The sequence below is a fragment of the Clupea harengus genome, chromosome 12 (assembly GCF_900700415.2).
Source record: "Clupea harengus chromosome 12, Ch_v2.0.2, whole genome shotgun sequence".
NCBI lineage: Eukaryota > Metazoa > Chordata > Actinopteri > Clupeiformes > Clupeidae > Clupea > Clupea harengus.
Window position 1 is genome coordinate 25214909 of NC_045163.1, and position 10795 is coordinate 25225703.

At 44.3% G+C, this 10795-nt stretch overlaps 1 protein-coding gene across 2 annotated transcripts; it reads left to right on the forward strand.

The window, feature by feature from the left end:
• The first annotated feature begins 600 nt into the window (after nucleotides 1–600).
• zgc:86764 (uncharacterized protein LOC797431 homolog) lies at nucleotides 601–10760 on the forward strand. Of its 2 annotated transcripts, XR_004164848.2 has the most exons (15): nucleotides 601–708; nucleotides 1227–1359; nucleotides 1439–1561; nucleotides 2974–3207; nucleotides 3532–3702; nucleotides 3974–4120; nucleotides 4854–5004; nucleotides 5235–5371; nucleotides 6899–6994; nucleotides 7611–7757; nucleotides 8610–8705; nucleotides 8871–9002; nucleotides 9913–9987; nucleotides 10422–10570; nucleotides 10602–10760. XR_004164848.2 is itself a non-coding variant. In XM_012838031.3 (14 exons), the coding sequence occupies exons 1-14, from the start codon at nucleotides 692–694 to the stop codon at nucleotides 10497–10499; spliced, it is 1737 nt and encodes a 578-aa protein (XP_012693485.2). In that variant the 5' UTR covers nucleotides 601–691; the 3' UTR covers nucleotides 10500–10760. The 2 variants fall into 2 exon arrangements, 1 of the variants encoding a protein (XP_012693485.2); XM_012838031.3 differs by having other exon boundaries at nucleotides 10422–10760.
• Nucleotides 10761–10795: the final 35 nt, after the last annotated feature.

Consider the following 10795-nt stretch of genomic DNA (forward strand, 5'->3'; position numbering starts at 1 on the left):
ATTCTAAACCCATAGGCCCTGAATTCTGATCTCAACAGAAAAGTAAATAGAAGTCAGAAGTTACAATCTAGTTGTTGGAGGCATAGGCTAACTGACAACAATGAATGTGATAGGCCCTACTTTGTCTTAATATTCATAATTCACAATAGTTGACTGACATTATGCTAAGGAGAGAAGGAGTGAACTGAATGGAAAAAAAACTAAACAGACCAACCTTCTTTGAAGAGGATAGCCCATCCGCGGAAGGAAAGAATTGAACGCTGTCAGACATGCAACCAATTGTTTTTGTATTCAGCCTGCATATACAAGTAGCCAGGAACTGTTTCCTTTAAGCCAATACAGTGATACAGCTATTTGCATAGTATTATGCTGTCTACTCTGTTATACAGCACAAATAGTATTTTTCGCGACAGAATCATTTTAACCATTTAACATATTTGCTCATGTATGGTAGCTTCGTCCACTTCAGGTTAATATCAGCATATTCAGAACATCAATTAGGACTCCGAAACAGCAGGGGGCGATTACAACGGATGGTATCGTAACATCGATAGTTGACAAATCCAGGAAGGAAACAAGATGAAGAATTCAAATTTCGCCGCGTTTACGTCACTTAGGCTGGGCTGCTAGGCTAGGCTGCTCGTTGGTGTAATTTGCGTTGGTGTAATTTTCTCACAACAATCGTCTCAAGATGACATCTCGGAAAAGGTAACGGCGTTAGTCTAAATATTGAACATATCCAGTCACAGCTATGAAACCATGGGAGTTCTTTACCGTAGGTCTCAAGCTCTCTGCCTTTAGCAAGGGCCGTTTTTTCAATGTCTATGGCTCGGACAGAAGTCACTGAGTTTTCAGTCAGGTTAGCCGATAAGTTGCGTTTGTTCGTTAGCTGAAGTCCATGTCAATAAAATAACGTTAGCGGATAAAGGATAGACAGGAAACCTTATGGCTGATGTTATTCTAAGCTAGCCTAAGTTAGTAAATATAGCTAGGGTTATTGTGCTGGTTGGCTACTTAACGTTACTCAAGCCAGCTGTTTATTAAAGCTTGCTTTTCGCCCCTTTGCTAAAATAGTTTCTTCGTTTTGTTTACATTTTAAAAAGCAGGGCTAGTTTTCAATAAACAAACGCAACTGTTAACTAACATTAAGTTACTTTTGAAGCCTGCACAGTGTTTGGTTGGTGGTATAGCCTAACGTCACTCTCCTGGATATATATTTTCTTCAGCGAAACGATGGCCTCATCCATCATCTCTGGCATAAATATTGCCATGGCAGAGCTCGTGGATATATGGAATAGCATCGGCATCGTAGAGGAGCAGAGAGTCGAACGGATGTTGACCGTGAAGAAGCACATAGAGGTTTGTTATGTTTCATGCGAATAACTTGAAATAATGCATTTATGAAAACCCTGTTCAAAGTTTATATTTGTATTCAAAGGATCTTTTGAGGGATATGATAACGGAAGAGGAAGCCCTCAAGAACCGAATCAAATCGAGTATTGCGATCTCCCAGAAGCAGCTTGATGAGTTATATGAGGAAATGTCAGCGGAACCTTATAAGGTATGTGCCATCTTTCCAACGCGCTGAGTGGTAAGAGTGTCAACATGGCAATATTACATTAAATTAAGCCACATGAAGACTAAAACGGACTATATCTCAGGCTGACTAGCTGATTTTATACGCCCCGCCCCAAGCAGATTCATACCCTGCAAACCACGCCCACTGGAGGGGAAACCACCAATGGCTGAAATGCTGACAAAATGCTTGTAGCTAAAAAAAACCTTCCATTTCACTGTCAAAGGATTGTTTTAGCACCCTATGCTTTACCAGAGAAGAAAAGGTAAATTGACAAATTCAATATCGTCAATCTATTTAAGTGCCCCCTTCTCCACCTTGCTTTTCTTGGAAAAATGAAACCACTGAATGGCAAGAAGTGAACTTCTGTGATATTTACTATTTGACTGAATCACCAGGCAGGATCATCATTTAATCTAACAAAGATCCAGGCCTTGCATAGCTCAGTTAGCTTCAACCTCTAACATATTTGATAAATAATCAAGGCATAAAGACTTATGTGCGCTCTGTCTCTGTTACCGTGCTTGCACACCCCTATATCTTCTTACTTTGCTGAAGAAAACTAAAACTGGGGCCAAGATGGCAGCAGAGGCTGAAAGCTACATTTAGCATAACATTTATATGAAAGGAATCTAGGCTACTATTGGTGTCGCCAACATCAATTGCTATTAATATGTTAGATTAACTTAGTTGAGGCAAACGGACCCTATAGGTCTTTATTTAAGCACTCAAGCGTTTGAGCTAGTTGGCAGTCTAACTGTTAATGTTAACCATGCTTGGTAAATTAAATCCAGCACTCTGAAAATGGAGTGCAGCTCTGTAGCAAAAAAAAAAAAGTTGCATATTCCATTTCTACACAAATTAACAAACACTTTTATTTTAGCCTCTGAAATGGGATTTTGGCAATTGAAAAACACAATCCCTGACAATGTGGGTTTATGTCAGTGACTGCATCCTTGCTTTGCATTGGCACTAGCACACCTGGAGGTACAAAGTGGTATTATTTGAGGACCGGCGGGGACTAGCCGGATATCATGCTAACTTTAGTGGGCAACACAGTGTTAAGACAATACGTCAAATCGGTTATTTCTTCACATTCCAGTTAATTTCTAGCTATACGTTTTTAAATTAAATCCTGTAACACCCACAATTAATGTATCACCTTTAACAGTAAAACAGAAACTGGTCCAGGAGGTGTGTGTCTTTGGATGTGTGTGTCTTTGGAAGTGTATGTATGTGGATGTGTATGTCTTTGGAAGTGTGTGGATGTGTTGTCTGTATGTGGATGTGTGTGTGTGTGTGTCTTTGGATATGTGTATGTATGTATGTGTATGGTGCTATTTGTTTTTACTAATGTGCGTACAAATGTCCTTTTCCGCTGTCCATTCCTCCCCCAGCTGGACGAGGGCCAGACCATCCTGCAGATTCAGAGGAACCTGCGTCATAAAGTGGACGCCCTGCAGAAGGAGAAGAAGGACCGCCTGCAGGAGCTGAAGACTCTCCAGCAGGAGGACGACCAGCTGTGCGTCCAGCTCTGCGCCACGCCCTACTACGTGCCCTCCAACACCGTGCCCTCCCACGTGCAGCTGAAGGCTCTACGGGAGCACGTCCAGGACCTTGCTGCAGAGAAGGTAGCCAACAGCACAGCACAGCATTGCCGCATTGCAGGAAACAGATGATGGTTGAGGCCTTTATTGGAAACATACCTTTAGTTCTCATAAAAAAAAAAACAGAGCTGTTTGAGGAAATAAAATGGAATACAATGACTTGAAATGTTGGTGGGGGTATTGGTGGTCAGTTGGGCACAACTCCTGAATGTTTTTTTTTTTTTGTCTCAATGTCTGATGTTCATTTAACAGAATCCAGATCCAAATTGTGTCTGTGTGATTTCTTTGCCTTTTTTTTTTTATCACTCTCTCTCTTCTCCTCGCTCTGTTGTTGTGTCCGGCCTCCAGAGGAGCCGGCTGGCTGTGTTCACTGCTCTCAGGGAGGGCGTTGTGTGTCTGAAGAGTGAGATGGGGCACGATCCAGAGACCAGCCTGGAGAGGGAGGCTGCGAGCGACGACCCTGACGTGTTCCTGCTGACCCACGGAAACATCAAAGCTCTTCAGCTGCTGGTTGAACAGGTACTCCAGAGTGTAGACATCATTCCAACAACCATCTTTTCCAGCTTAAGACGCAGTTCATCGTTGATACACCAAAGCTATATACATTACACCCTGTCACTAATTCATTTGAATTTCCTTCGTGTGAAGTCTGGTGAATATCTTCCCCTGTGTGATGATGTGTTCAGCTAAAATAAGTTGGGTCTACTCCACAAACTTGACCATTGTCAGTGTTTGCCTCAGCAGCGCCCCCACTGGTAACCTCTGGTAATGCTTATTGTGCTTGGTGTAGCTGAAGGTGAAGAAGGAATCACTGATCTCCACCCGAGACAAGCTGAAGGAGCGAGCCATGTGTCTGTGGAACCGCTTGGATTGCCCTGAAAAAGATGGCCGCTTCCCGGTGGACACTCAAGGGACCCTCACAGACGACATCTCACGGGTAAGGGCCCCCGGGAAAGTATGCTAGTTGGGAGACCACTGCAATCACTTTTTTGGATGGAGCAGAAATGTAGTTTGTTCTTCAAAGTAAACAAATCTCACAAAAAAATGTACACTGTAAAGTTCTTAATGATGACGATATGTGACACTTGAGTATAAATTGGGTCCAGGCTTTGGGCTCTGTTTGAGACAATGTGTCTGGTTAATGGGGATGTATAAACAAATAAAAAAAAAAACGAAAATGTCAAAGTTGTGAGGATACTTGCAAATCTTGTAGCGTGACGTGGATGGGGTGTGCATCTGTGTAGCTGACAACTGACTGGGGATGTGTGTGTGTGTGTGTGTGTGTGTGTGTGTGCGCGCGCAGTGGATAGGGTGTGCATCTGTGTAGCTGACAACTGACTGGGGATCTGTTTGTGTGTGTGCAGTGGATAGGGTGTGCATCTGTGTAGCTGACAACTGACTAAGGATCTGTCTGTGTGTGTGTGTGTGTGTGTGTGTGTGTGTGTGTGTGTGTGTGTGCAGTGGATGGGGTGTGCATCTGTGTAGCTGACAACTGACTGAGGATCTGTGTGTGTGTGTGTGCGCGCAGTGGATGGGGTGTGCATCTGTGTAGCTGACAACTGACTAAGGATCTGTGTGTGTGTGTGTGTGTGTGTGCAGTGGATGGGGTGTGCATCTGTGTAGCTGACAACTGACTGGGGATCTGTTTGTGCGTGCGTGCGTGTGTGCAGTGGCAGGTGGAGGTACACCGGCTGGAAGCGCTGCAGAAGTCCCGGCTGGAGGACGTCATCGAGAAGGCCCGCCTGGAGCTCATGGATATGTGGGATAAGTGCCTGTTTGGGTCTAAACAGAGGGACACATTCCACTACTACTTCTGTGATGGTAGGGTTTCCTCCTCGCTGGTGTCTTAATGTTGGCATCTGTCTGTTTCGGACCCTGAAACTGATAAATAACGGTGTGTGTTTACGCCTTTTAATTCAGATGCTTTTCGTAATTTTTAGGTCAAACTGACCAGGGTTAGGTCATAGACTTTCCTTTTTTGCAAAGTGTTCGTTAGATACATGCAAGTATTTATGAATTTGTTCATGATCTTAATCCTTCTCTGGATTCAGTTAATTACACAGAGGCGCTTCTGATTGCGCACGACTCTGAGCTGGTGAAACTGAGGGACTACCATGACAAAGCTCGCCCCCTCCTGGACGCTCTGGATAAGTGGGAGAAGAACTGGGAGCTCTTCCAGGATTTTGAGGTACTCCCATCCAAACCCAAGTGGTTCAAGTAATACGGGGTTACAGAAGATGTACACCCGATTCTGTCATCTTCTGAATTTTATTCTGATGCGTTTATTGACTCCATTCTGTGATCTCTTCTGATTGGACTTTGTGAGCATGATGAGAGTGAAGTCTTTGATTGGCTCCCAGTCAAAGTGAAAAGCTACCCCATTCCCAAACCTTCGCATTCCCAGAAAAGCGTGTGATCAGATTAGCATGCGCTCATTACTCTAGCACTGTGATCAGTAAAGTAATGAGTAATGAGCGCATGCTAATCTGAACACAATACATGCAAAGAGGATTGAAAAGGAACTGGTTTTTATTGACTAAAATAGGCTTGGGCAGTATCGATTTTTCTATACAGTCATACCTTTTTGACAATTCACCAGGGTATAAGGTATATCAGTGGTTCCCAAACTTTTTACAGTCCCGTACCCCTTCAGACATTCAATCTCCATCTACGTACCCCGCCCCGTTTAAAAAAAAAAAAAAAAAAGTTTTCCTTTTCACCTTTTTAGGTGAATTCCGTTTCGGCTCATTTTGTTCACCATGAGGTAGATTGATGGCTTAAAATGAGTGAATAATATGTGCCACAAGTGACCCAAACCTTCTAAGGTTGTTGTTTTCCAGCCAACAGAACAGAAGACTAAAAAAACATTATTTGCAGGCGATTGGGAAGATGAGCGAATTAATTTTACAGGCCGTTGAGCAGGGGGGCGTGGCCGGAGCAGAGTTCAGCACAGACGTGACATTTTGTCAGTGGTTTTGTTTTTTAATTAATGCTTGTTCATCGTTGCGATCGTTGTTGTGTTTATCAGAAAGAAATACAGCCTTGCAGGGCAAAATACAGGGGAATTTGGGCGATTTTGATGCACAAAATGATGTTTCCGTCTGAAAGTTGCAATTCTGTTTCAAAGGGTACATTCTGCGAATTCCGTCCGTTTTCCGTTATCGCGGAAATGTTCTCCCCGCGTACCCCCTGAACCACTTTGCGTACCACCGGGGGTACGCGTACCCCAGTTTGGGAACCGAGGCGGTATATGATGGCATTTGTGTCTTAAAAAGGGAAAAACTGAGTTACTGGTGATGGAGCCCATTGTAGCATATACAAAGCTGTGTGTCTAACATGCAGTTAGCCTACCTAGACAAGTCTTGCTGGGTTTAAATACTTAGGACTGTAGAATAATGAATAGATAAGAAGCAAGTGCCCTTCCTGTGGCTAATAAACTGCTTTTGCAGTTGGAAGAAGTCATGTCAAGATGGTTATATGTGGCAATATTTTCATGATCTCATAGCTAGTTCTATTTAATGAAGTAGCTAGGAGACATGTAGAGCACAAATGATCTAATTTGAGCAAAATTGCGTTAGCATCATGCCCTGTAAACTCTGTAATTGTGGAAGAGTAAACGGAAATGATCTGTGAAGTGATGTGACTGCCACTCCCTCTCCTCTCCCACCCTCCTCTCCTCTCCTCTCCCCTCCTCTCCCCTCCTACCCCTCCGCAGAGGAAGGCTTCTGACCCAGGCAGGTTCTCCAACAGAGGAGGAGCCTTGCTGAAGGAGACCAAGGAAAGGACCAAGGTCCAGAAGATGCTCCCAAAGGTACAGCATAGCTTTCATTGGGTTAAAAGTGCTGTCTGCCATTCTGGGAAAAGGTTGTTGATATCACTCCCCTAACTTTTGTGCTCCTGAAGCAACATGTTTTTTTTAATATTTTTTTTATTATGTTGATGGGCAGTTAACCATTTACTATTGTTACAGTTACTATATAACGCGTCATAGTTCAGGTCATTTGTGCGTCCCCCAAGGTCAGACTGTCTATGTCGAGTTCTACTGTAATGTTGAGAGGCGTCTGAGGGAGAACGTTTGGCACAACTTAAAGTGTGCCGCTCTGGCCTTCAGGTGCTCCATCATGACTCCTTTTCAACCCCACTGCTGTTTAGAGCGGCCAAAAGTGCCAAAGGACAAAACCCCCCCTAGAGGAGCGTGACATACAGAAACTGTGCTGGTTTAGAAAGGCTGACTGCCTTTAACATACTGTTCAAAAGCAAAGGAGATGGAGTGTGACGGCTGTGAGAAATAAAGACGAGAGCTGTGGCACCCTCAGTGAATCCACAAGATTCAATGGTGAATTCTGTATGAAAGGGAAGGTCATTTTCTGACAGTTCTTTGACTGACATTTTTTTGTGTGCCTGTGTGTGATTTAATGTATGAATAGCTTGAAGAAGAGATGAAGGGGGCTGTGAGCGCTTGGCAGAAGAGTCACGGCTCTGAGTTTCTGGTGCGAGGACTCAAGCTCATGGACTACATCGCTTCTCAGAGGGAGGAGCACAAACTGCTGAAGGACAAGGAGAAGAATGAGAGGGTATGTCGCTCTCACCACGACAGACAGACAGCCACACAGAGACAGACAGACAGACAGACAGCCACACAGAGACAGACAGACAGACAGACAGACAGACAGACAGACAGACAGCCAGCCACACAGAGACAGACAGACAGACAGCCAGCCACACAGAGACAGACAGACAGCCAGCCACACAGAGAGACAGACAGACAGCCAGCCACACAGAGACAGACAGACAGCCAGCCACCCACACAGAGACAGACAGCCAGCCACCCACACAGAGACAGACAGACAGCCACCCACACAGAGACAGACAGACAGCCACCCACACAGAGACAGACAGACAGCCACCCACACAGAGACAGACAGACAGCCACCCACACACAGACAGACAGACAGACAGACAGACAGACAGACAGCCACACAGAGACAGACAGCCACACAGAGACAGACAGACAGACAGCCAGCCACACAGAGACAGACAGCCAGCCACACAGAGACAGACAGCCAGCCACACAGAGACAGACAGACAGCCACACAGAGACAGACGCACAGCCAACTCTCACAAGGTCAGATGGGACTGCTTCCCTTGGTGACAAGGGGGCTCATCAGGGCCTGAGCTGAAATGTGGTGGTGGCTGACCTGAGCGCCACCTACAGCTTGATGAGAGTGTCATTCATTCTTGCGGTTTCCTGTTTGAATCAACACCACTACTTTGAGCTTTGCCTTCACAAGGTGCTTAGTGGTGTTAGATAATAAATCTCACCTCAATTTTGGCCAATTTTCCTCTGTCACCAGACCTATTGTGATTAATTAATTATATTTTTGGTATAGTATGGTATAAAACAAAGGTTGTTTCTGGGTTTTCAGATGACCAAGAAGTCAGAGAACACTATATTTAAGACTCCCACCAAACGGCCCCTGACGGGCGCTTCTGGAATGGCCACGCCCAACAAGACCAGAAAGGTACGGCCAATGAACTGATCCGCTTACATTTAACTGCCCGATTCTGCTTGCATCCGTTTTCAGACATTCACTGACCTGGTGTTATGTTTAATATTTAGAGTGTATTTGCTAAACTATACAAAACCAAATCTGCTGCTAAAAATTCCCACAATGCTCTTGTCTTAGCAAACACCCAATCAGACAGTTTTGCGGTGCAACAGTACCAGTGTAAGCAGCGGCAGCGGCAGCAGCGGCTGCTCCAGCTCATCCACCTACCTGTCTGTGCCCTCAGCCAAGCCTCCGCAGGGGTCCACAAAGGTACACGCATGACCTCAGCTTGGTTATTTACATTGCGTTCATTTACTCAGTTAGTAGTATTACTTACGTACATTTACTCAGTTAAATGTACTACTTACGCAATCACACAAGTGCACTTTGAACAATATTTGGGTTGGCAAAATAACATGTTGGTTTCCATTACTTATAATGACACGTGTAAAAAAAAAAAAAAAACAGTTAATGCAGATTAATCTCATTCTATGATGACTGGTACCTCTTTTGGGGAAATCTATGTCAATCAAATACAAAACAAACAAGTGTACCACACCATAAACCACCACATTCATTCTGAAAGACATGGGTTTCTTTAGTTGCACAGTGTATCATTGGATAAATTGGCTGCAGCCAATAAAATGTCCTGCTTTTTCAACAGTGACACTATTGGTCCGTACCTTCACTTACACTTATTGGACCAGCAGACACAGTGACATTGACTTTGAAGATCTTAACGTTATCTTTAAAGTACCATTGACATTCATGATGGCTGTAGACAAAACCCAATTCACACATTCAGCTGTTTGCTAGTGGAAAAGTGTGTCTTTCTAGAGATTTCTCCACAGCTGGAAATGGAACTAATGCAGTGTTAGAATCTTTCTGACCTTGAAAATCAGCCTGGCAGTTTTTGCGTAATCCTGCTAACAGACACAACAACAAACCAACAAATGGCAATGAAAACAGAACCTCTTTAGCGGAGGTAACAAGGTTGAACACCCTTCTCTTCACCTGTAGATGGCGCAGTTGTTCTTGAAACCCTCCTGTCTCGTATCAACCTGGCTCATCTCGTAGACAGGGAGTGTCCTGTATGGAGCATGTGCCTAGTCCTTATATGTTTTATATGGTGTTTTTTTTATATTTATATATATATAATTATTTATTTATTTCTTCATAGAAAAACAGAATTCTTGAACCACTCCAGGTCTTCAACTATGAGCAATCTCCTGGCATCACCTACTCTGACTTCACGGTAAGGGTGACCTCTCCTGCCCAGCCCTCCATGTTTGACATGACTGCTCAGTATTGGTCATTACTAACCCCAGGGACCATTACTTGCGGGGGGGGAAAAGAAGAAATATGCTTATTTGGACATTTTTCATAATGCATGTTTTATTTTTCTGATAAGTAGACCTGGTGTTGGTGCCATTCCTTGTAGTCATTTGGGCATGCTCCCCATCGCTCTCATGCCAAGCCAAGAGTGCCCATGGCAGGGCAAGAGGTCCAGCTAAATACCTGAGCATTGCAACAAGTTTCTATTTATGAGCCCCTAACAGCGTCAAGACTTAATGCACTGACCTGTTAAAATCCCATAGCACAGAAGAATAATCCAATTTTGGGCTCTCCATCTGTAATAACATGGGCAGGATGTCAGCTTTACTGAACATTGTTTTGTCTCCTCCTCAGACTGAACTCTCTAGAAAGGCCAGTCAAGAAGCCATACTCAACAGCACCGTGCTGCTGGACGTGGAGAAGAGGAACTAGCGAGGAGAAGCCGTTGCTGTATGTCCGGCTCGATTCGGACCACTTTTTGTCCTCATCTTGGAGATCTGTATGGGTGCTTCCAGGGAGGACCTGTCACAGGTGGTGTGCCGGAGGGAGGACCTGTTACAGGTGGTGTGCCGGAGGGAGGACCTGTTACAGGTGGTGTGCTGTGGCCTTCAAAGCATGCTGTTTGCTTTTTAAATATGTTTATTTTCCTTTAGTTTTTTTTTGGGGGAGGGGGGTTTCTTGCATTTTTAAACACTTTGTGTGAGACCACACACACATACACACACACA

Coding starts and splice junctions, on each gene's coding strand:
- zgc:86764 (XM_012838031.3), top strand. Junction 9,003..9,912: donor CTCCGCAGGGGTCCACAAAG/GTACACGCATGA, acceptor ATTTCTTCATAG/AAAAACAGAATTCTTGAACC. Junction 9,988..10,421: donor TCACCTACTCTGACTTCACG/GTAAGGGTGACC, acceptor TCTCCTCCTCAG/ACTGAACTCTCTAGAAAGGC.